The sequence below is a fragment of the Xyrauchen texanus genome, chromosome 3, assembly GCF_025860055.1.
Source record: "Xyrauchen texanus isolate HMW12.3.18 chromosome 3, RBS_HiC_50CHRs, whole genome shotgun sequence".
In the NCBI taxonomy this organism is placed as follows: domain Eukaryota; kingdom Metazoa; phylum Chordata; class Actinopteri; order Cypriniformes; family Catostomidae; genus Xyrauchen; species Xyrauchen texanus.
In genome coordinates this window covers 5,253,811-5,279,761 of record NC_068278.1, presented here as the reverse complement: position 1 = coordinate 5,279,761, position 25,951 = coordinate 5,253,811, and the positions used below count along the sequence as shown (strand labels likewise).

The 25,951-nt window shown below is 38.4% G+C and overlaps 1 protein-coding gene across 2 annotated transcripts; it reads left to right on the top strand.

The window, feature by feature from the left end:
* The first annotated feature begins 4,371 nt into the window (after nt 1-4,371).
* Nucleotides 4,372-25,351, top strand: LOC127632999 (MOB kinase activator 1A-like). Of its 2 annotated transcripts, none has more exons than XM_052111860.1 (6): nt 4,372-4,811; nt 5,515-5,681; nt 5,773-5,866; nt 6,785-6,918; nt 24,562-24,620; nt 25,133-25,351. In XM_052111860.1, exons 1-6 carry the CDS (start codon nt 4,798-4,800, stop codon nt 25,241-25,243), a joined length of 579 nt encoding a protein of 192 aa, XP_051967820.1. In that variant the 5' UTR covers nt 4,372-4,797; the 3' UTR covers nt 25,244-25,351. The 2 variants fall into 2 exon arrangements, with proteins under 2 accessions (XP_051967820.1, XP_051967817.1); XM_052111857.1 differs by lacking the exons at nt 24,562-24,620; nt 25,133-25,351 and adding exons at nt 7,588-7,751; nt 7,902-9,009 and having other exon boundaries at nt 4,390-4,811.
* Nucleotides 25,352-25,951: the final 600 nt, after the last annotated feature.

Genomic DNA, 25,951 nt, shown 5'->3' with positions numbered 1-25,951 from the left:
GTTTTGAAGATTGTTTTTAATGGTAGTCTGTTATAACTGGCTAAAATGACTTAACAGCATAAAAAGCATTAAGTGTTTGTGTGCTTAAATCTTTATATATATATATATATATATATACTGTAGGACTAACACTTATGATAATATTGTCTATTGATACTAATGTTATTTATACATCAATTGATAATAAATACTAATAAAAATGTATGTGTGTGTAAATGTTTTGCAGCCAGAGCAGGATGGATGACTTTTACAATTCTGTTTTTTTATCTTCTTCACAGGAGAGTGCAGAATGTCATAATGCCTTCACAAGAAACAGATATTCAGTCTCAAACATTAAGAAGAGTTCACATTAAGACCATAAAATAGGACTAAAGGTGACTTCATTATAGATGTGCTGTCCATAAATAGAAACTTGGAATGTTGTAAGAAATAAGGGTCAACTAAGGTACTCTGGGCAATAGTAATTAGATAAAATGGATAGCAAATGGAGACTTTGACTTTAGTCTCCTGCTTCTCAGGGTTTTCTCCTGAGAAAATGAATATAATAATCTAATGTGTCTGCTCTAGAGTTACAGAGATTCCAACAATGTCACAAATTGTGTTCACATATCACATTTGTCAAGATAATTAAGTCTCCAATCTAAAATCAATATGAACTAAATTTCAATATGAATACAGTCAAATAATATTTTCCTTTCAATTGAATATAGATTTCAATGTCTTGTTAGTTCTAACTAATCACATATTGCAACATATTAATCATAATCTTGTGTCAACTGGAATTTTAGATGTTGAACTTTACATTCTTTTACATTATATCTATGAACTATGTCTTGTCGCTACATGAAATTGATCATCGAGATATACAGCACTTCTTATTTCTACTGCCTGGAAAAAGAATACATTTTCTATCATGGAAGCCAGCATCGTGTTGCGTCAAAAGCAAATTCCTTCCTTTATATTAAGTGATGCAGTGATGCACTGACAGTAGACGGATGCCTTGTTCTATTTCTGACAAACTGCCGAGATACTTCAGTCTCTTTATCTATCTTTAATGAATTTACTTTACTTAGCTAATATCATATTTGTACATTTCTTTCACTCCAAGTTTATATATATACTAAATATATAACTTCTGACAATTATATAATTCTCAGATCTACTATTTTTAAATAATATTTTGTTTCTAACTTTACATACACTCAGATACTCAATAATAACATTACAATAATAATTAAGTATATTTTATACAGATGGATTTCATAAATGTATTTTCAAATAAAGTAGGATGCAGGTTATTCATCCATTTAACCGTTTAGCCATTATCTCACAGCTGATTGCTCAATGTTTGCTGCACATCATTAGGGCCTGAGCACCGATGGTGCGAGGACCCTATTGTTCTTCTAGGCGTTTATTAGAGCCCAAGCACCAATGGTGCGAGTACACTATTGTTCTTCTTGGCATTTATTAGGGCTGAGCACAGAGGAGCGAGCGAGGACCCTATTGTATCTGCTCTGTATATTATTATTCCGTATTCTTTTTTCCAAAGTGAATCACATTTTTGAGTGCCTAAACATACTCGAAAACGCATGAAACTTTGGATACACGCCAGAAGTGGCGAAAATTTACATCTGATATGAGTTTCAGAATGAGGTGTGGCAAAATGGCTCAATAGCACCACCTACAAAATATCAACATTGTGCATCTCACGCTACGTTTCACCTACATATATGAAACTCGGTACACATGTGTAACATGCCAAGACCTACAAATAAGTCTCTTAGACTCAACAGGAAGTCAGCCATTATGATTTTTCTCTAAAATCTTTGCTCAGTTTTTGGCATTTCCAGGCCTCATACTTTAACAAACTCCTCCTAGAGAATTCATCAGATTGACATCATATTCTGTCAGTCTAATCTAAAGGCCTTGGCAATGCTAAATTGCAAAGCTTTTGAGTTTTCAATATTTTGACAATGTTAGGTCTGACAATATTCAATGTTTCGCCATGAAACAGGAAGTAATACATCTAAACAACATTTAAGTGCTAAAAAAATTCTAAAACAATTGGAGTGACATTCCTCTGGCACAGCAGCCCCAACGTGCACCAGGGTGTTCATCGCTGCTCGCAGCTTTAATTTATATTGTTCTTTTTGACATGTCCAGCCATTGTGTCAGGTCAACAGACTTGAGGCAGAAATTTGTTTAACTGCCTTAAAAGGGATAGTTCACCCACCTCATAATTTACTCAACCTCTTACTATCCCAGATGTGTATGTCTGTCTTTCTTTTGCTGAACACAAACAAAGATTTTTAGAAGAATATTTAATCTCTGGAGGTCCATAATTGTATTTGCATTGGCAAATTGTATTTGCATTGGCAAGTAAATGGTGATCAGGCCTTTGTAGCTCCAAAAATCCCATAGCAGAATCATAAAAGTAATCCATATCATTCCAGTGGTTAAATCTGTTTCTCAGCCACACCTATCATATCGCTCCTGAAGATATGGATTCACTTATTTTTTGAGCTGCAAAGGTCTGATTACCAGTCACTTGCATTATATAGATCTACAGAGCTGAAATATTCTTCTAAAAATCATTCTTCTAAGAACGTCATTCACATGATGTACTGTATGTACTGTATGTACATTTTTGGGTAAACTGTCCCTTTAAATGTGAGGCTACAGCCACATTGGCTCTTTTTACATGACATCACGACCATCAAGCTGTATCTTTAATAGAATTCCAAATTAAAAACTTGAAATTATATATTCTAAGAAGACATGAATGGAAAAATATAACATTTATATTCAGCATTTGAGTCAACAACTGAGTTGTAATATGCTGAATGAATCTTATAAAGTTAACTTTTAAATTTGTTAAAATTGTAATTTTAATTGAGTTGGCTGTCAAAATCTTCTAGAAAAATTCAGAAAAAATATTTAGAAGGGGTAGGGAAACAAATTCATAATAGATATTTATGTGTATTTGGTGGGACGAATTTTAGGATATACTCTATAAGGGTTGCTTCCACTTATGCAGGCAAAAACCTGCATAAATAATAAATGAATAAATGTAATAATAAAAAAAAAAATAAATAAAAGAATATATGTCTTAATAAAACAAATATAATTCGTTTTTAATGAAATTTATTCCTGAATTTATTATTGTATGACTTTATTCCTTTATTATTTTATATATTTATTTTTAACTTTATTTTTATTCTTTTTAACTTTTAATTATTTATTCATTTATTTTGCATATTTTTTTATTTATGTTAATTTATTTTTTATATTTATTTATTCCCACATATATTTATTTCCATATTTATATATTCCCATATATATTTATTTATTTATACATGTATTTAATTTTACTTTTCTGTGTGCAACATGGAAATGAGGGAGGCAGTCCTTGCGGAGCTCCAGTGCATCATTGGATGAGAGCTCAATAGTACTTATCGGAAGCAGATGGACGTCCCACCTTCACCCACTGACTCATGGTTGTATCTTTTACAATGAACAGTCATAACAACAGAAAACAATATTATGGATTTGCAGACATCAAAATATGACGTTATATACACAGAAAAAAAAGAGAAAAGGACAAGGTTAAATAATATTTATGAAACTTGCTCATTTTGTGGTTTTGTTGAAGAAACAGCTCCCCATTTATTTTGTGATTGTAGTATAACCAATAAATCTTGGATTGACTGATGATGTTTTTAGCCCCACAAATAGCTAGTTTACACGCAATATGGCTATGACCTAACGACACATCAAAACAAGTCAAGAGTAATCGAGCACACGCTTCAATCTACAATAAACCAATGGTAAGCAGGACCCGCCCACATCATTATCATACAAGAGACAGAAATGTAAGAATAAATACAAAAATAAATAAATGTGGGAATATTTAAATATAGAAATAAATACATGTGGGAATAAATAAATATAAAAATAAATGAATGCATAAATAAATAATAAAAAACCAAAAAAAAACAAATGAAAGAAATTTTTTTTTTAAAGAATAAAAATAAAAAGAGAAAATAATAAATAAAAAGAGAAAATAATAAATAAAGGGGAATAAGTCATACAAAAATAAATTCAGGAATAACTTTATTTAAAAACTAATTATATTTGTTTTATCAAGACATTTATTCCTTTATTTATTTTCTTATTATTACATTTATTTATTTATGTATTTATTTATTATTTTTGCATGTTTTGTCCTCCATATCCACTGGTTGCTTCATACTCCTGTTCAGTTGGTGGCGATAATGCAACAAAAGCTAGTTTGACAACTGCCAATAAGCCCAAGGAGAAGAAGGCGCGCGCACACACACACACACACACACACACAGAGAGAGAGAGAGAGAGAGACAGAGAGAGAGAGAGAGAGAGAGAGAGAGAGAGAGAAGAGTGTTTTAATGTTTAATTAGGTGACTATATTTTTACTAGTAATTGTTTAAATAATTATAGCAGTAATTATCAAACAATTTTAAATCTACAATATGTATGGATAAGACGTTGCTTCTGCTGCTCAGTGCTCGCAGATGGTACAGAGCCTGAAACAGAAATGTTATAGTTATTTTAGTTGGTTACAGCGTGCTCTCTGAACCAATCGCTGTTACTTCCTGAGTAAAATCATTTGTATACGCCTACTTATTTTACGGGCTTTGTAAACATCGAACTTCAAAGAACACTTATTTATGGTGCTTAATGTCTTTTGATAATTAACCTTATCCTGGATAACTAATTCGTATTGCCTTCTGACATCTTTTTTTAAGAAAAGAACCGGAGATGAGTTTCCTATTGTAAGTATTTTTGCCGACGTAATAGTTTTTTTAAATTATATTCTCTTGCCATAATCGTTTATGTAAGATATGTAAGCAACTAGATGCATAATCCCGACAGAACTATTAATGTCTACAGAAACTTACCCAGCAAGATATAAAGAAAATAACATTAGCTGCTTCCGATAAAATTAACCTTACTTGGCTAACTATATTTCCGGTTGATATGTCTGTTCCTGTATTCTTAATGTGAAAATATTTTTCATATGCAGTGCACAATATGAAACCTGGGCATCAACAGGTCTTGTAGGGTATTATTTAATGATTGTCCCTCTTCAATTCAACATCTTAATGGTACTTTAGAAAAAAGTACTTGTAATTTCGAAGTGAACCTCTTATTTAGCTTTTAAATTCTTTGTAAAAATTCCTCTCACTTTATCAAAACCCTGCTATGTTTTAAACTTTACACTACCACAAAAACAGTTTTACCATAGCAAAAACACATTATATAAGTGTACAGTTAAATAAAAGAAAATTAAAATCATTGTACATAATTAGCAAGTACTGGTGCATGCACGCTAATCAGAGAATCTTATGTGGGAGTCTCTGAATCCCAAAAGATAGGTAATGAAAACAAAATCGAGGATGGTTGAAGCTCGTTATCAAGTTGAAATTGTGTTTATAATCCATTTATATATATATATATATATAACATTTATTTTAGTGGAAGTCGTTCATCGAAGACATTCAAGCCAAAGAAAAATATTCCAGAGGGCTCTCACCAATATGAATTACTAAAACATGCTGAGGCTACCTTAGGAAGCGGCAATCTTCGAGCTGCTGTGATGTTACCAGAGGGAGAGGACCTTAATGAATGGATCGCTGTAAATAGTGAGTTTGTGTGTGAATAATTTTAAGGAAGGAAATTATTAAACCATGTTTAAATCAAATGGTGCATCTAATTTTTATGCATTTATTTCAGCTGTGGACTTCTTTAACCAGATCAACATGCTCTATGGCACAATCACTGAGTTCTGCACAGAAATCAGTTGCTCTGTTATGTCTGCAGGGCCCAGGTAAAAAAAAAAAAAAACAGCTTCTCCAATGCATTTTACTTCCTTGAAACAAGTCAATAAGACTTTAAACTTTGCTGAACAGTTGTTTCATATACAGGAGTCTTTTTCATTAAAATGTTGACATCAGAATCAGCTTTATTGCCAAGTATGCTTACACATACAAGGAATTTGTCTAGGTGACAGGAGCTTCCAGTCAACAACAATACAAACAATACCAAAAACAGCAGCAAGACATAGGTAATTAAAAACAAAAAAGAACACAGAATAAATAATTATACATATACGTACATACACTCACCTTCATACATACCCACATACACACGTAGTGCAAATCTAATACAATCTGTTATATAAAGAACAAAAACCTGTATATTATGTACAGAGCAATGTAAGTAATGGCAGAAGTGGATAAGTTGGATAATATAAATTTAAATTAAAATTAAACTGTGTATTGCACGTAATTATTGCTCAATGGGGCAATTTAATTGTTCATTAGATGGATGGCCTGAGGGAAAAAACTGTTCCTGTGTCTGACGGTTCTGGTGCTCAGTGCTCTGAAGCGCCGGCCAGAAGGCAACAGTTCAAAAAGGTAGTGGGCAGGGTGAGTGGGGTCCAGAGTGATTTTACCAGCCTTTTTCCTCACTCTGGAAGTGTACAGTTCTTGAAGGGGGGCAGGGGGCAACCAATAATCCTCTCAGCAGACCGAACTGTCCTTTATAGTCTTCTGATGTCTGATTTCGTAGCTGCACCAAACCAGACAGTTATTGAAGTGCAGAGGACAGACTCAATGACTGCTGAGTAGAACTGTTTCAGCAGCACTAGTGGCAGGTTGAACATCTTAACAATCTGTATGTTAAAAGGTTTCACTTTTAGCTGATGGGTTTCATAGGAATTTTGTCTTGTTCTGTAAATCATTAGGTATGAATATCACTGGGCAGATGGTACCAACATCAAAAAACCCATCAAGTGTTCTGCCCCCAAGTACATTGACTACTTGATGACCTGGGTTCAGGATCAGCTGGATGATGAAACCCTCTTCCCATCTAAGATTGGTTTGTTTCACTCCATTTCATTAACTTAAAGCTTAGGTATACTTATTTTTTCCAGGTTCTGGATCATCTCGCACACGGTCGAGCGCTCAGTCTTTCAAAGTATAAACTACAAAAAATGGGTGCAATGGTAATTTGAACATTTGATTAATTAGAAAGGTGAAGAACATTTCAATTCAAAAACATTAGTGACAGAAATAATCTACCCAAAACATATCTGAAGACATTTTCTTTAGTCAATAGCAGTGTCTACTCTAGAATATGCTGGCTTTTTATTTCTAAATCTCTAATGAATAAGAAGTTTAATTGACTCAAAAATGAAATAAAGTTAAATTAGGCTTTGGGGAAGTATACCTTTTATATGTCGAGTTGGATTGACATAAAAATGTAATCCGCAGGAATTCTGTCCTGATTGTTAACATTGAAGTCACAGTGTAAAAATAAAAAACTAATCAGATTTATTTCCCCATATGAAAGTGGCTCTGATTGTAATTGAAAATGTCAGATACTAATTTATTTTTCAGGTTGGGCAAAAAAAATCTGATTTGGGCCATATTCAACTGGTGTGAACATACTGTAGCCAGTGTAACCTTTCAATACAGATTTAGTAATTCAAATATATATTTTTTTCTGTAGAGGTATTTCTATAACAATTAGGCATACCCTTTCCAGGTGTTCCGTTTCCTAAGAACTTCACATCAGTGGCTAAGACTATTCTGAAGCGTCTTTTCAGAGTGTATGCTCATATTTACCACCAGCATTTCGACTCAGTCATGCAGCTTCAGGAGGAAGCCCACCTTAACACCTCCTTCAAGCATTTTATCTTTTTTGTACAGGTGAGTGCATAAACCCAAGCATAGCTCAAGATCACATAAGATCACATCCAGTCAGTGGGTCAGCAGTAATGGCAATTTAAAGTATATTGGCAACACTCTTCTTAACTGCTCATTTTCCTTTACGTGTGGATTTTTTATTACTCTTTGTAGGAGTTCAATCTCATCGATCGCAGAGAGCTGGCACCCCTGCAGGACCTTATTGAGAAACTGGGCAGCAAGGACAGATAGACACAGATAATATCACCATATCAGTCAGCTTAAAACATTCTTAGCACTCCCGAAAGCCTTCCATTTTTTTCTTTTCACGTCCACTTTTTGGGATCTGCCATGCTATATGTGCACCCTGCTTGTCTTTGCAACATCCAGACTGTGCTTCTTGAAAGCTTATAGAATTTGACCTTTTTTTTTTAAGCATAATGTGTAAAGTATTTTGTTTTCTGTCTATTCATCTTTTCAGTATTACACTTGTAGGCATTATTTTTAGCTATACTGATCAGAATTGAGTTTTTATGGAACTGAATCTAAAACCATGATTTATGTTCAAACCTTGCATGCATTAGTGCTTGCATGGTGTTGAAAAGAGTGTAAGATCTATTTTAGGAGTATTTTTGTAATATTACATACTGTTTTTAATGTTTTTGTTTTTTAAAAATGTGTTATTTACGTGTGATTCAGCACTGAAAATGATTACACCACCTGTATTAGAATCTAAAGCAATAAATGGTTATCTCTAATACTTAAAACCCTTGTTTAATTTTAGGTAAATCTCAGAGATTCATGTGTGAACATTTAACTTGTTACATTTAACATATTTTATTATCTGATATCTCAATAATTACTTTCTACAATATTTAGAATCTGATTATCTAGAGGAACATCTATTATTGTGAAAAAAAATTATTGGTAAATGGTCCCAAAATCATCAGAATTTTTTCTTTTTATATTCTTCATTTTTCAAAAACATGTTATTCACTAGTTCTAACTGATGATTCTTTATTATCTAATGGTTTAAGCTGTATTTTGCTTTTTTATTTTTTTTTAAATGTGTATCTTTGTTGATATCTCATGAAAGATATCTGAACAAAATTCAGTTTGCATAATATGTCTGTCGATGAAACAAAAGCACACTCAGAACTTTGTGTATTCTTTTACTGTAACATTTATTCGTGAAGAATTGTATTTTCTTAACGTTGTTGTGAGTTGGTTGAAGTTGAAGTTCCAAAGAATAAAAGGGCTGGTTTCCATAATAAAGAACAAGTTGGTGGTGGTGTCTTGTGTACCAAAAATACAATAAGCTATAAGCAAAGTTTAAAAACAAAAAAGCACAAGTAATTTGAAATGTTATAAATATATGTGTACCGTATTTGCACAACAGTTTTAATAATGTGTAAACACAAGGAAAGGAGGAAAGTATTACATGTCAACTTTTATTGTGAAATTATGCCACTTCTTAACCGGAAGCGTGCTTGTTGCTAAGCTGCTCAGTGTAAATAGAATTTGCAGAGATTTGTTTTGCATTTGTTGCAGTTAACAGTCTTAAGTCGATGTTCATAATAATAAAAAATATTATTTGTAGTACATTATACGTGTTGGCGGAGAGTTAATTCAGTCTTTGATGTCTAAATAATGTTAACATCGAACATGACTAAGAAATAAGACGTTTTTTTCTTCAGTTCTGCTATGTATCGTCTGGCGAGCTGCTAAACTCACTACCGGTCAAAAGTTTTGAAACACTTGACTGAAATTGTTCTCATGATCTTAAAAATCTTTTGATCTGCAGGCGTATGCTTAAATGTTTGGAAATAGTTTTGTAGACAAAAATATAATTGTGCTACCATATTAATTTATTTCATTATAAACCTAAAATTTTATTAAAAAAAAGTTTTTGAAATTGATGACTTGGACCAAATAATAAAGAAAAGCAGCCAATAAGTGCCAAACATAGATGGAAACTGTCATTACTGTTTAAAAAGCATCCCAAACAAATGTCTTCAAATTCTAGGCAAAGGGTGACTACTTTGAAGACGCTATATATAAAACAGTTTTGATTTATTTGGGATTTTATTTAGTCAAAACATAATTTCCATAGTTTTGATGACTTTACTGTTATTCTAAAATGTGAAAGCTGCAAGCAGCGATGAACGGGCCCTCCCACCCTGTTGCACGTTGGGCTGCTGTGCCAGGGGAAGGTTCCTCCACAAAAAAAAACTTATATGTTGTTAAGAGTATCACAGTGTAAAACCTGAAATGTTCTGTTGCCAGTAGGTGGCGCTATGACTATAACTGAATATTGGGATATAGAAGTGTTCAGGCCAGGACTCTTATAAAACGTGAAGTTTGGGGCAGATTGAACATTATATGTATGAGTTAAAACAACTTCCTGTTTCATGGCAAAACATCTAATTTTGTCAGATTGTCACGGCCACGCCATTCAGTGAAAACTCAAAAGTTTTGCAATTTAGCATCGCCAAAGCCTTTAGATTAGAATAACTACATATGAAGTAGATCTGCTGTGCCAGGGGAATGTCACTCCAATTTTTTGGCATTTTTTAGCACTTAAATGTTGTTAAGAGTGTATCACAGTGTAAAACTTGTAATTTCCTGTTGCCAGTATGTAGCGCTTTGACTGTTTGAATATTTGCATATAGAAGTGTTCAGGCTGGGACTCTTTTTTTTTTGTGATCAATATTTTATTTAAAGTTACTATATAAAAAGCATATCAACGCTCACTGAACTATATACAGATAGATGCCATGACAACAGTGAGAAATGCCATAAATAAAAATAAAAAAAAAATAATAATAATAATAATAAATAAAAAAGGAGGGGGGTTACAGAGATAGGAAGATGTATGGTGTCAAGATCTCAGTTTATCTAACAGAATGTCCGCAATTTTTGCCCAGCTCTGAATCATATTGTCCTTTGCACCGTTGATATTGGCAGTGGTGCCTTCCAGCAATACAATGTCTCTGAAATAAGATAACCAAATTAAGGATGTTGGAATGGATGGCTCTATCCATAGCTTTAAAATAGTCTTTTTGGCAGCCGTACTTGCTGACAGTAAGGTCCTTTTATGGTGAGCATTCAACTGAAGAGCGGAGTCATCTAACAGTAGAAGTAGCAATGGGTCTTGAGGTATGTCCAGATGTAGGATTTCGGAAAGAACAGTACTTACAAAGGTCCAGAAGGGAACCACCATTGGGCATTCCCAAAACATATGCAAATAAGAACCTACTGTAGATGTGTTACATAAATGACAGTATGGATCAGATCTAACCTTCATCCTATATAATACACTAGGAGTAATATAAGCCCTATTAATACATTTATAGTGAATCATCTGGTGAGCCAGGTTCTTAGATGAAGTGAAACATCTGGCCCATACCACATCCCAGTCAGGTTTAGATAAACCATCCCTTTCCCAGGAGTGGACAGCTGGAATATATGAGTATTGCAAAACCAGAATTGAATTATAGATCTTAGAAACTAAGCCCTTAGAGGAGGCATTAGGGTCCAGCCATTTCCACAATGGATGTGGTAAAATATTAGTGGTCCAGGGAACACCATATGCTTTCAGGGCTGACCTTAGTCTCAAATATAAAAAAAAAGAGAAAAGACATAAAGTTACCGGGGAATGATCTGAAAGAAGAAGGGGTAATATATCCACGTTGTCAATAAATGGAATATAGACAGGAGATACGAGCAGATAATCAATGTGTGAGTATGATTTGTGGCAAGCTGAAAAGAATGTATAGTCTTTGGCGCTGTCATTCTTTAGTCGCCATATGTCACAGACATTGACCTGTTTTATAAAATCATTAAACAACTTTGAGGGGGTTAGGTCAGAGTGAGATACTTGGGACCTATCAAGTAAGGGATTATGCACAGCATTGAAGTCACCACCTATCACAAGATAGTAGTCACCAAAACTTAGTATCATACGAACAAGCTGTTGATAGAACTCACTATCATTTTCATTAGGAGCATAAACTGAAACAAAAGCGCATTTAATATTGGACCATGTACAGAGTGTACAAGTAATACAACCTTCTGTATCACTCTTTGAACAGTGAATGGAAAAGGGAAGGCGCCGAGCAACCAATATCAAAACCCCCTTAGTTTTCTTAGTAGACGAAGAAAAAGAAACTAATTTATAGTGCCTATTCTGAAAACGATGTACGTCACAAGCTTTCAAATGACTCCTGTATTAATACAACCGATGCTTGCTTAGTTCGTAAATAATCCAAGCATTTAGTTCTCTTAATGGCGCCGTTTAAACCATTAACGTTCCAAGATACTACTTTAAGAGCCATAGATAATTAATAATAAGGTACCTCCCTTTGAATATATAACAAACAAATATGGACTTACATGGAAAAATCATGGCATCTGAAACTTTAAAGGAACAACAACTAGAACCGGATAGGAGGGCAGAAAGCAGAGAGTTAGAATGAACTCTCCTGCCTGCCAAAACAGAAATCTCGTCTAGATACGTGGCCAGCATAACAGTCGATCACTCGAGTCTGAAGGTCGACTCAGCATCACCGTTCACCAATGAAGAGATCGGCACAATCGCGGCGTTAGTAGAACCTTTAAATCCTTTCCTAGAGGTTACGGGCTGTCGGAGTCCGTTAACATTCCCGCAGGTGTGTCATCAGATACGGGTAGATGCGTAGCGAATGCCTGTTGCTGGGCAGAATACGATTCCACTTCAGCCGGCGTTTCGAGAAAAGAGGTTGATCCGCGATGCATCACTTTGATCGTAGAGGGATAAATCATGAAGGATGTGATCCCAAGTTGCGTGAGTTTTTTCTTAGATTGGTTCATCTCACGTCTTTTCATGGCGGTTTGATTGCTGTAATCGGGGAAGAAAAGAAGCGAGCTACTCCTGTGTAAAATTTGACCCACCGATCGAGCTCCTTTAAGGATTGCGTTTCTGTCCTGAAAGCGTAGCAATTTGAAGATTAGTGTTCGCGGGCCTTTTCTGTTGCTGTCCCCTGCGTAAATGCGATGTGCCCTTTCTATCTCTATCGGTCTATCTTTAAGAGAGGGAATCCACAGGGGTAATTGAGTTTGCATGAAGCCCACAGCGTCGCTCCCCTCTTCCCCTTCTTTAAGACCAACAAGGCGAATATTGCATTGACGACTCTTGTCTTCCAGCCTTGCCATCTTGTCTTGAAGCATATCTACAGCCAACTTAACTGCAGCCGAATCTTGCTTAACTTTCCGAACTGCCGTCTGAATATTGTCAAAACTGTTGCTAATTATTTTCATCTCTTTCTCAAGGGAACCAATTCTTTCTGCGATCGGTTGAAATTCCTCCTTAAATATTTCTTGCACGACACCAAGCTGTAGTTTCAACTCTTCGGCCACCATGACACGCATTGCGCCGTTATCAGGATCCTTCAGCCGTTTTTTCTCCGGAGAGGCTGGTAAAAGGTGACGTTTAGCCATCACCACTGGTAACAAACCTATTTGCTGCGATAGAGCCGAAGTTAAAACTTAAATGGATGATTAATCGACGCCGAGTTGGGGAGCTCAAGACTCAAGCAGCCATCTCTGTCAGAGGGTCACGTGATCTCCAGGCTGGGACTCTTATAGAACATGTGAAGTTTAGAGCAGATTGGTCATTGTATGTTTGAGATACAACAACTTCCTTTTTCATGGCGAAACATAGAAATATGCCAGACGGACACACCATTCAAAGAAAACTCAAAAGCTTCGCAAATTTAGCATTGCAAAGGTCTTTAAATTAGACTGACCGAATATGATGTCTATCTGATTTATTCTCTAGGAGTTTGTTAAAGTTTGAGGCCTGGAAATGGCAAAAACTGATAAAAAATTTAAGAGAAATTCACAATGGTTGACTTACTGTTGGGATTAGGATATGGTTCTAAGATACTTTTTTGTACGTGTTGAAATGTTACATATGCCTACCGATTTTCTTAAGTGTAGGTGAAATGTGGTGTGTGGGCAGCTTCGTTGAAATTTTGTAGGTGGCGCTATCAAGCCTTTTTGCCACATTTAATTCTAAAACCAGTATCAGATGTAAATTTTCCTCACGTTTGAGATGTGTGCAAAGTTTCATGAGTTTTCGAGCATGTTTAGGCCTCAAAAATGTGACTCGTTTCATATTGAACTTTGTCAGGCCGACCATGGACAAGCCCTTCAACGAAAACTCAAAAGCTTTGCAATTTATCATCACCATTTATTATCAAGGCCTTTAGATGAAGACTGACTAAATCAAAATCAGAATCAGCTTTATTTCCAAGTATGTTTACACATACAAGGAATTTGTCTTGGTGACAGGAGCTTCCAGTACACAACAATACAAAAACAATACAAAAACAGCAGCAAGTCATAGATAATAATAATAAAAAATATCTATATTATTCACATACGTACATACACACACAGACACACGCATACATACTTATTTTAAACACAATTTACAATTGTATTTTATCATACTACACAATGATTACTAATAGGCATTATAGACATTACAGTTTTATCTTCTGTTAATGTCTGATCTTCTGTAAAGCTGCTTTGAAACTATGTGTTGTAAAAGGCACTATACAAATACTTGACACATTCACATACGTAGTGCAAATCTAATACAAATCTGTTATCTGTTATGTACAGTGCAAAATACAAATCTGTTATGTACAGTGCAACTTTTTTTCCAGAGGAATGAAATGGCAGAAGAGGTTGGATGTGTTGAATAAATATAAAAAAGTCTGAACTGTGTATTGCACATAGTTATTGCTCAATGGGGCAGTTTTAACTGTTCATGAGATGGATAGCCTTAGGGGGAAAACTTTTCCTGTTCCTGATGGTTCTGGTGCTAATTGCTCTGTAGTGTCGGCCAGAAGGCAGCAGTTCAAAGAGGTAGTTGGCTGGATGAGTGGGGTCTAGATTGATTTTTCCAGCTTTTCCTTTTCCTCACTCTGGAAGTGTATAGTTCTTGAAGAGGGACAAGGGGCAATCAATAATTCTCTCAGTAGTCCGAACTGTCCTTTGTAGTCTTCTGATGTCTGATTTCGTAGCTGAACTGAAGGATAGACTCAATGACTTCTGAGTTGAACTGAATCAGCAGCGCCGGTGGCAGGTTGAACTTCCTCAGCTGGCGAAGGAAGTACAACCTCTGCTGGGCCTTTTTCAATGTCAATGTGTGTCACCCACTTCAGGTCCTGTGAGATGGTAGTGCCCAGGAACCTGAATGACTCCACTGCTGCCACAGTGCTGTTTAGAATGGTGAGGGGTGTCAGTGTTGGGGTGTTCCTCCTAAAGTCCACTATCATCTCCATCCTTTTGATCATATTCAGCTCCAGGTTGTTTTGACTGCACCAGACCGCCATCTGTTCAACCTCCCTTCTGTATGCAGACTTATCATCATGTCCAATGAGGCCGATGACAGTGGTGTCAAATGCAAACTTCAGGAGCTTGACAGAGGGGTTCTTGGTGATGCAGTCACTGGTGTAGAGAGCACACATCCCTGGGGGGCACCAGTGCTGATTGTACATGTGCTGGAAGTGAGTTTCCCCTGTCTCACAAGCTGCTGTCTGTCCGTCAGAAAGCTGGTAATCCACTGACAGATAGACATGGGAACAGACAGTTGGTGTAATTTATTCTGGAGTATAGCTGGGATGATGGTGTTGAAAGCCAAACTGAAGTCCACAAAAAGGATCCTTTCATATGTCTCCGGTCTGTCCAGATGTTGCAGGATATGATGCAATCCCATGTTGACTGCATCATCCATAGACCTTTTATGCTCGATACACAAATTGAAGGGGACCTAGAAATGGTCCAGTAATGTTCTTCAGGTTGGCCAACACCAGTCTCTCAAATAATTTCATGACCACAGATGTCAGGGTGACAGGTCTGTAGTCATTAATCCTGTGATTTTTGGTTTCTTTGGGACAGGAATAATGATTGAGCATTTGAAGCAGAATGGGACTTCACACTGCTCCAATGATCTATTGAAGATATGTGTGAAGATGGGAGCCAGCTGGTTAGCACAGGACATCATCTTCACAGATCTTAAGTGCAGATTGAGTAGCAGGAGGGGGGAGGAGGGGGGTTGCAGGAGGTGTAGGTGTGAAGTGAAGGTCAGAGTGGGTGTGGGGTGTAAGATTGGGCCTTTCAAATCTGCAGTAGAACACATTCAGTTAATCAGCTAGTTGTTGGTCCACCACAGGGTTGGGGGTAGGAGTCCTGTAATTTGTGAGTTGTTTCCTGCCACTCCACACCGATGCAGGGTCGTTAGCTGAGAACTTGATTATCACTGATAGGAACACGGGAAGTGTAATGCTTGTGTGTAGGGGTGAACACTGGATTGTGGGCACATTTTCTACACATAAGGCATGTTTGCTTTTTACAAGATTTCTTTGGGTCGCTGTGAAAACGGCGTTTGAGTGCAGGCAAGCGGGCAGTATCACCGGCTTGTTGGCTGCTGAATCCACCACTGTAGTAGCCTGAGAGAGAGGGACTGACAGGGGGCGAAGCTTTGACGGTGGTCCGGCCGCGGCGGGACTGAGCCGTCGTTTTTTCAACAAGGCTAGGAGGACTTCGGTTGCTCAGGTTTCAGCGCAACCTTAGACCGAGGCCCGCGGGGGGGCGGCGGTCTGCGGCGGCTGTCTGAGCGCGATCAAGGGTGGCCGCCCTGTCGGCGCTGAGAAGTCTGACTTTGTTGAGCTGGGCGCTGTGAAGAAGCTCGTGCAGGAGGCTGGTCACGTGGGCGGCCTGCAGAGGAGCTAGAGCGAAGCGGCAGGAAGAGGTTCATGGCTTGGGTGGCTTTCTGGACTTCTGAAAAGCAGTCAACAATACCACTCACCGCGGAGCCGAAGAGACCGGTCGGAGAGAGCGGTGCGTTGAGGAACGTGGAGCTCTCTGCTTCTCCCATGTCGGCTAGCGTTAGCCACAGGTGTCTCTCGGTCACAGTCAGCGAGGCCATGCACTTCCCTAGAGCTTGGGCTGCAGCTTTGGTGGCGCGAAGGGCGAGGTCCGTCGCGCCTCTTAGATCTGTAACAGCCTCTGGGTGCCTGCCTTTCTCATCCCACTCCCGAAGAAGGTCCGCTTGGAGGATCTGTAAGACGGCCATGGAGTGCAGAGCAGATGCGGCTTGGCCGGCGGCGGAATAGGCGCGGCCAACATAGGCGGAAGTCGCTCTGCAGGCCTTAGACGGGAGCACTGGCTTAGACCGCCATCTCGCGGAGGGCGGGCAAAGGTGTGCTGCTACCGAATCCTCAACCGGGGGGATGGAGGAGTAGCCCTTCTCGGTGGCGCCGTCCACCGAGCGAGAGGGGTGGAGACGTGGGAACGGATCCTGGCCGAGAAAGGCGCGTTCCACGACTTTGCAAGCTCAGTGTGGAGTTCCGGCAGGAAGGGAGCGGCCCGGGCCGCGGGTGTTGCGCGGTGACGGCTCTGAAGAAAGCAGCCGCCGAGTCTGTTGGGAGCCTGTCTCATTGGACGCGAGTTCGCCCAAGTTCGTCTATAGGCTGCAGCAGTTGCCGCAGAGCAACCGATGAGCTCGCTAGCTAGCCCGCTCAAGGTCTGCAGTTGCTGCACTGCGTTGACAAATGATACAAAATTAAGGATAATTTTTTGGCTTCAATATCTCAGAAAAGATGAATCTTTCCCGTAGCGTAAGCTAGCTTACGCAATACGAGAGAACCTCTCGTAAGAGAACACTTTATTCAGACCATGCTGCAAACCTCCTCATTCTGAACAACTTTGCCCTAAGTACAATTGGTTAGAAACAAAAACGTTTAATAAATACTTGAGATTATTTTAAAAGATTATTTTTCAAATTAGTCGTAGGTTGTTCGCCCGGTTGGAACCAAACCATTGCAGAAAGATTCTCTGGTGTCCCAAAATTAAAAGTTATCAAAGTCCCAAAAAGTTTATAATGGGTGTGGCCACTTTTACTAAAATGGTTATAAATATTGTCACCAAATTTGGTACACATATGTATAGTCTTTCTAAGGACACACAAAAAGGACACAACAATTGTGCATCTCCTCTTCTTGGTGGCGTTATATTAGTAAAAAAAAATGTCTGCCCTAAAAGTGTCTGGGCATCAGAGACCTTAGGTCGTAAAGACCCCAAAATTGACAGGATGGCTGCAAATTCCCCCCACTACTGATGCGTACAGACACACATCCGTCTGACACTAGGTGACGCTATTGTGAACAAAACAAACAAAAATCACAATTTGGGCCATAACTCCTGAACTGTAATGGCTAGAAACAAATAATTTTTACTTTTGATTCCTTGTGTCATGACAAAGGGTTTTGCATCCTTCAAATTTTGCTCCGGCCCTTCGTTTTCCATTTTACTAAAATTGTTATATCTTTTGAACGGATTGAGATATTATCACTGAATTTGGTACACTTATGTATGAGGTCATCTTGAGGACACAAACAAATTGCACACCTTTGCCTCTTTGTGTCGCTATAATGGATAAAATTGGCTCTAACTATGGAACCGTTGGTCCAATTGATTTGAAAGTTTGCATGCCGTGCCTTTGTTCAAGGTGCCATCAAGGTCTATGAGGACAGTCACATATCTTTAAAAACATGGTCGCCATCAACCAATAAGCTTTCAGCTGCTTTTATATAGTCAATTTGTATTATTCTGCATCCACTGGATCATTTCTGTCCATTTTGATTATTTTGGTTATTTCTTCACATGTGCTCGCCGCTTGCGGCTATATTTACATTTGAATTGTTATTTTGTTTATATAAGCTTTTTATGTTAATAATGATTAAAATATTAGCTTAGCAATTAACATGTCAAGTAATGCCCTGCCATTATACATTTTAAACATCTTTTTCGTTGATGATTTGAGAATGTTCCAAAGAGCACCTTGTGCACTTTGATGTTTTCTTAAATGGAAGCAGGGAAATCTGACCTGTTGTACATGTTTACATGTTCAGTATAACAAATTAGCTTATTTGATTAAGTGACCTAGAAGTATTTCCAAATCTAAATATTTCTTATTTATTTAATGTCATAAAATTCCTTTTTTTTAAATTTAGCAAATTCCTAAAACTTATTATTTCCAGATTTAAATTGGATTTTGAATCCTAGTGGTCACAGACTTTTGGACTCCATATATATACTTAGGGAGAGTGGGATAAGATAATGTAAGTGGGTAAATTATGTCAGCCCCTTAATATAGGAAACTGATAGACCATTTATTTATAAAGGGCCCATGTAAAATTAGTTTTATATCAATGCAGAGAGAAAGTGCAGTTATATATCTCGGCAATGGTTTGTCGTATTGATACGAAACTCGGTATGCTTTACGAGGAACACTCTGAGGGCATATGCAAAGTTTGGTTGCAGTGCCAACATTATGGGGTTGGTGTCTGTGGATTCCTTGGTTCATGCGGATTTCAGCTATATCAGTTTCCCCATATCTGCCATACTGGCTCTCCACCATATAAACATGTATTAAAAATTATATATATTTTAATACATTTTCGGATTTCAATGAAAATTGGTATGCCTCACCGACATAATTTTCTGATGTTATTTCAGCAGTTTGGAGACAGCGCCACCTATAGTTATATTCCCCATAGCAAATTTGAGACCTCTAGGACAAACTCCATAATGCCACCACCAATCCAAAAAAATTATTTTATTTAGCGTGTATCTTTTGTCCAAGAAACAAAATTAATTGTTTTGTCTGATTACTCTCCTCTTGATGATTCAAATGAACCTCAATACATTATAACGCCATCCATAAGTGTAACTGCCATCTTGGATAATGATGTTTACAGTTTAAACATTTCATGTCCTTCAAACTTTGTGCGATTTGTTCAAACATTGGTTCAAAATAATCTCTAGACCAAGCCACACAGAAATAGTAAAGCACAGAAATAATAAATAATTTAGATTTTCACCATTATTTAAAAGTTACGGCAGGGCAACGTTAACAAGGTTGATGTAAAATGGATTTGAAGCTGTCTCTCGGCAACAGCTTGTCCTATCAAAACTAAACTTAGTATGATTCATGATTCAAAAGTGATTTTTCTTTTAAAAGCATTGTCACAATTAACAGAACAATTTTATGCATCATAAACATCATGTCCTGAGGATATCTGAGCAGTTTTTGAGACAGCACCCCACCTATAGTTCAAAAGATAATCTACGCTTGTGTGCTCACTCTAACCTTGCCATGTCTCTCTGCCAATCAGGCTGACGTGAGCTGAGTGGCTCAGTGTATTAAAGCACTGATTTATAGATTCTAGGGTTTTGGGTTTGAATCCCCACCTTGACTAATCATGTAATTAAAATTTCTGTTGTTATGGAAATCTTGGCATTGGGCTTACTAAATAGTTGCTGGGCTTTTTTCCAATTAAATTTAGATTTAATTTTGTTGAATTCGAAGTTGATTATGGTGACTATGATGATTGGCTGTGATTGCTCTATGCTTGGTATGTACATTTGGTGACTGTTAATGTTGTGGCTCTGTGATGCAGTGGACTGTGCTGTGACCTGATGAATGGAAGTTCATCGGTTTAAATCCATCCTGAGGTGATGTGAAATGTTGTGTGTGTTTGTGCTTTATGTCATATGTGATCTTTGGGTTGTGGTTAATGTTGCGCAGTGCTTGCCATTTTGGTGCTTGGCCCCGTAATTGCAGCTTGCAGCTATATATTTATTCATATTCAGTGTTTTTCCCTAGGATTTTTTTCAGCAGCAGTGCTGTTGTGCGTGCGTCCACAAGTCCGCAACGCTGGACCTGTATTAACGCATGTTGGTCAAAGAATAGGTTAAAATGTGTATCAAACTCAATTTCAGCCTGGGCCACTTCACAGTTTATTTGTGTTCTCAAAGTGCCCGTTGAATATGTGGCACCAGCACCTGCTTTGGTAGCGCCCATGCAAATATTACATGTTATATGCATTGAAATGCACATTTGACAGTACAGCATTGAGGCTGGCATGCAGATGAATATTATGAAATTAACAACAGAAACATCTGTGGAAAAAATGAACACCTAATTTTTAAATAGCTAAATTGAAATATTCTGACAGTGTGACTAAGTTTGGTCTTCTTAACAGATTCCTTTCATCAGGTTCCTACTAATTAAACTGCAGCCATGTCTTGGAATTTCTGAAGGCAAACAAAACAACTTACATTTTCCTACAATCAGAGAGCATTACAAGAGTACAGAACTTATAGCTTGGTCCATAATTATTAAAATGCACCATAGTATCCATAGTTTTAACAATGATAATTAGTTCCAAAGCACTGAAAGTGTAGAGGCCCTACTGTTTTTCTAATGATTATTAATATTATTATTTACAAAGTTTTCAGTTCTTTTGGGGTACTTATCATGCTTGAAAACTCTCTAAATTTTGCACACACACCAGAGTCGTCGGCCATTAGGGGTTGGGTTTGGGGCTCTGTAGCACCCCCTTTAAGATGGCCCTGTAATATGATCTCTGTAGCACCCACATTTTCACCTTTTGTCACCAAAATTGGTTCATATATAGTTCTCATCAAGTCGGCCAACTTTCATAACTATAGTTATTAGCTCCGCCCAACAGAAAGTTGGCCATTTTTGATTTATTAAATATCGCAGTCTATGAACTTTTAAATACTCCTCCTAGGGGATTCATGAGACTGTCAACACATTTAGACAACATTATGCCAAGACATGGAAGATGCTATATTGTGAACATATTTTTTATATCTTGAATGGTGTTGCCATGGCGAGGCATTAAATTAATGGCAAAACACAGGAAAAACGAAGTGTCTCTTATCTTCTGTGTGCAATGTGTGATTTAGATAAAAATTGAGATGTATGGGTCATGGTCATAGTGCCACCACCTGGCAGCAGGAAGTGTGGCTCTTACAACAGGACTTAAGATGGCACCGAATATGGCTGCTGCGTTGCAAGACACAACACTGCAGTTTAATGTTTGTTTTGTTTACAGTTTTTTGTTTTTTTCTTCTTGGATGTTGTCTGCCTTATTGTATACGACAGACATACGCTTTTGGACATTGGTTCTGCATTAACACACCGAAAACCGGACTTCAAATTCCTAAATGCCGACCCGCTGTTTACAAACACGCCAGCCGAGCCCTTTGTCTGGGCTGCCCGGCCGTGTAAACGCAGAAGGAAAAGGGGAAAAAGAACCGGCGTTCTCATCAGAGTAAGATGTCGTGCAAATTGACCAGCGCTACCCAATATACTACTGGCAAATGTTCAGTCTCTGGACAACAAGCTCTGCGAGCTGAGAGTGCAGATCTCTTTCTAATAAGAGACAAGGGACTGCTGCGTTATCTGCAGGCAGAAACCTTTATTTCTACGGAGATTCCAGACCCGGCCATCAAACCCGCGGGGGTTCTCCGTGCACCGAGTGGACAGAGCGAAAGACCTCTCAGGTAAAAGCAGAGATGGTGGTGTATGTTTTATGATCAACAAATCATGGTGTGATCAGAGGAACATACATTTGATCAAGTCTTTCTGCTCTCCTGATCTGGAATATCTCGTGCTTCTTTGTCGACCATTCTGGTTACCGATGGAATTCATAGCGGTCATTATCACAGCTGTGTACATCCTACCACAAGCCGACACAGACCGGGCACTCAATGAACTGTATGGGAGCATAAGTGAGCAGGAAAACACGCATCCTGAGGCCACGTTCATTGTTACCGGGGACTTTAACAAAGCGAATTTTAAAACAATCGCACCAAATTACCACCAACACATAAGCTTCAACACACGAGGGGACCGGGTTTTGGACCATTGCTCTTCTCCTTTCCGGGATGGCTACAAATCAAACCCCTGCCCACCATTTGGCAAATCAGACCACTCTTCCGTTCTGCTTCTGCCCGCTTACAGGCAGAAACTTAAAAAGGAAGCCCCCACCCTCAGAATGATCCAGTGCTGGTCGGATCAATCAGACTCTATGCTACAAGACTGTTTAGATCACGCGGACTAGGAGATGTTCCAGTCCGCCTCTGATGACGACATCGAGGTTTACGCTGATAGCATAATGTGTTTCATCAGGATGTGCATAGAGGACGTTGTTCCGACCAAAACAATACGGATCTAATCCCAACCAGACACCATGGGTTAACGCCGATGTTCGCAAGGCACTTAATGCGTGGACCTCCACTTTTAATTCCGGGAACACGGAGGAGCATAAACAAGCCAGTTATGCCCTCCGTAACTCTATCAGAGCAGCCAAACGCCAGTACAGTCATCACGGACTACAAAGGGAATAAAAACTCCGCTATGAACACCGCTGCCTCTCTCCCGGATGAGCTTAATACATTTTATGCTCATTTCAAGGACAATAACACCGCCCTCGCGGAGAGAGCACTCGTGGCCGACGCTACAGAGGATGGTTCACTCTCCATCTCTGTTGCGGATGTAACCCGATCTTTCCGACGGTTGAACATCCATAAAGACGCGGGTCCAGACGGCATTCCAGGCCGCGTCATCAGAGCGTGCGCAAACCAACTGGCTGGTGTTTTTACGGACATTTTCAACCTGTCCCTCTGCCTGTCTGTGGTTCCCACATGCTTCAAAATGTCCACCATTGTGACTGTACAAAAGCCATCAAAAATCACTTGTTTCAATGACTGGCATCCTGTTGCTCTGACCCCCATCATCAGCAAATGCTTTGAGAGACTAATCAAAGATCACATCTGCTCTGTGCTGCCCACCTCTCTGGACCCATTGCAGTTTGCCTACCGCAACAACCGCTCCACTGATGATGCCATTGCATCTACAATACACACTAGTCTCTCCCACCTGGAAAAAAGGAACACATATGTTACCCCTTTTCCACCAAGGCAGAGCTGGTGCTGGTTCGGAGCCAGAGCCTAGTTTCAAATCGGTTCTTTGTTTTTCGACCACCAAAGCACCAGCTCCGAACCAGTAAAAGTGGTTCTTAAGTAGCACCAAATCATTGCTGGTCTAGAAGTAAGAACCGCTTACGTCAGCGGCTGGGGGCGGGGTTACCGTGACCATCAAGACGAACAGAAACTTGTGACCGCCATTTTTGAATTAGCAGAACAGTTGTGGTCAGAGGAGGAAACAAACTGCTTTGTTGCACTCTGGTCCTCTGCAGACGTCCAGGGTAAGTTAGACGGGGCTTTGCGGACGAAACCGGTTTTGCAGCAAATTCAGCGAGAGATGGCTGTAGCGGGGTTCGACCGGAACCTCCAACAAACTAAAAAAACAAAAGAAGGACTACAGGGACCAAAAAAAGGACCTCGGTCGAAGCGGCAATGGTCGCCCTCGTCGAAACCCACATTTCGACGTTCTCGACTCTGTTCTCGGTGATAGGCCGGCATGCCAGGTGACCGGGGCGCTGAACTCGGCAACAATAATGCTCGAGTCAATGGTGGATGATTTGCTACAGCAAAGTTGCACCGATCCTGGTAAATTCTGTTTTTTAGATTATTTTACTTGTTCCGAGCATGTTTCTTAGCTGTTTAGAGATGGTGGTGGCGTAGTGGCTAAAGCGCAGGGCTGTTAATCAGAAGGTTGTTGGTTCGAACCCCATGGCCACCACCATTGTGTCCTTGAGCAAGGCACTTAACTCCAGGTTGCTCCAGGGGGATTGTCCTTGTAATAATTGCACTGTAAGTTGCTTTGGATAAAAGTGTCTGCCAAATGCATAAATGTAAATGTAGTGAGGTTCTAATTTCTTACATCAGTGTTTGCAATGTGGCTAGCTAGGATTGTATTATCTGTGATTGCATTGTATAAAGTAGCACAGAACAGTGTGTTAAGTGTAATTTTTTAAAGCACTGTCTTGTTTTATTTTTATAGAACTGTCTGCCATCACCGACCGTCATGTAGCAGCTCTGGAGAAGCATCTTCAGAACGGGGTAAGACTTGGTGTGCAAATGGTCACATCATACACTATGCAAACATTGAGATGTGACTGTATATTACTATATATTATCAGGTACTGAAATGTTTATATTTTTTCTTCATTTAAAGGGTTAGTTAACCCAAAAATGAAAATTCTGTCAGTATTTACTCGCCCTCATGTTGTTCAACCCCGTAAGACCTTCGTTCATCTTCGGAACAGGAATTAAGATATTTTTGATGAAATCTGAGAGCTGGATCACTCCTCCACTAGTCCATAGGCTTCTACAGGGATTGAAACTTGCCAGCCCCGAAAAGTTATTAACTTGCTATATACAATATAATGTTGATGCTTTTTTATGGACATGAGCAAAATCTGAAGTGATAGTGATGTAGTATGATGCTATACATATTTTTTATATAACTAATATAGCAGATGCATACCTGCAAGTCCCTGCAGAAAACAATTATTTGCAATGCTATGACAACACATTGATGATCTGTCATCTGCTATTATTGTTGTACACAGGAAAAAGGAAGAGAGACAGTACCTCAGAACTGGTGCAATACTTGGAAAGGGCAGATGAGAGGTTCTTGCAGCACAGCAAAGAAATGGACGATGCCTTGCGTCAGGACATGAGAGCGGACACACATACTCTGCTTGGACTCATGGGGCGCATGGTGGCCGTAATGGAGGCACAAGTGCAAAAATGATTGCAAATATACCACCACAGTATTTTTGGTTGCTGCTTTTTATGTAAATTTTTTTATTTAACTGCACTTTACATTTTCAAAGTTTGATAAAGATTTGTATTGGTTGTTTTTGTTTAAATAAACATGTTTATTAATACAAATGTCTGGTTCAGTTTCTTTAACACTTAGGCAAATATCGTATATGGTTTGTGGGTTTTTTTTTAATGTGATTTGGTGTATTTTCATAAATAATGTGTATATTAAACATGTTAATCAGGTGAAGTGATTAGCTGCATATAAAATTCTATAACATTCAACATTCAATATGACTAAAATCCAAATGAAATTATTCACAAAATGCATAGTTTTAGAGATAATAGGGTTTATTCAATGGATGAGAATATAATACAATTTATGAAAGTGCAGATGTCCTTAAACACAAATGGCAGTGTTACAAAAATATGGCATTGGTGTATTCAAAGAATCACTCGTTCCCTCCGTTAAAATGCATCATTAATGCAGCTCTGATGTCAGCCCCTTCTGTGTTCGCACGCTCAGGTAATGTCTAAACAGGAGGCTCAATGTTTAGAGTCCTGTCTGGGTGCTCTTCAGTGAAATTATCACCATGTTCCTCACAAATGTTATGGAGCACACA

Coding starts and splice junctions, on each gene's coding strand:
- LOC127632999 (XM_052111857.1), top strand. Junction 5,682..5,772: donor TGAATGGATCGCTGTAAATA/GTGAGTTTGTGT, acceptor CATTTATTTCAG/CTGTGGACTTCTTTAACCAG. Junction 5,867..6,784: donor GTTATGTCTGCAGGGCCCAG/GTAAAAAAAAAA, acceptor GTAAATCATTAG/GTATGAATATCACTGGGCAG.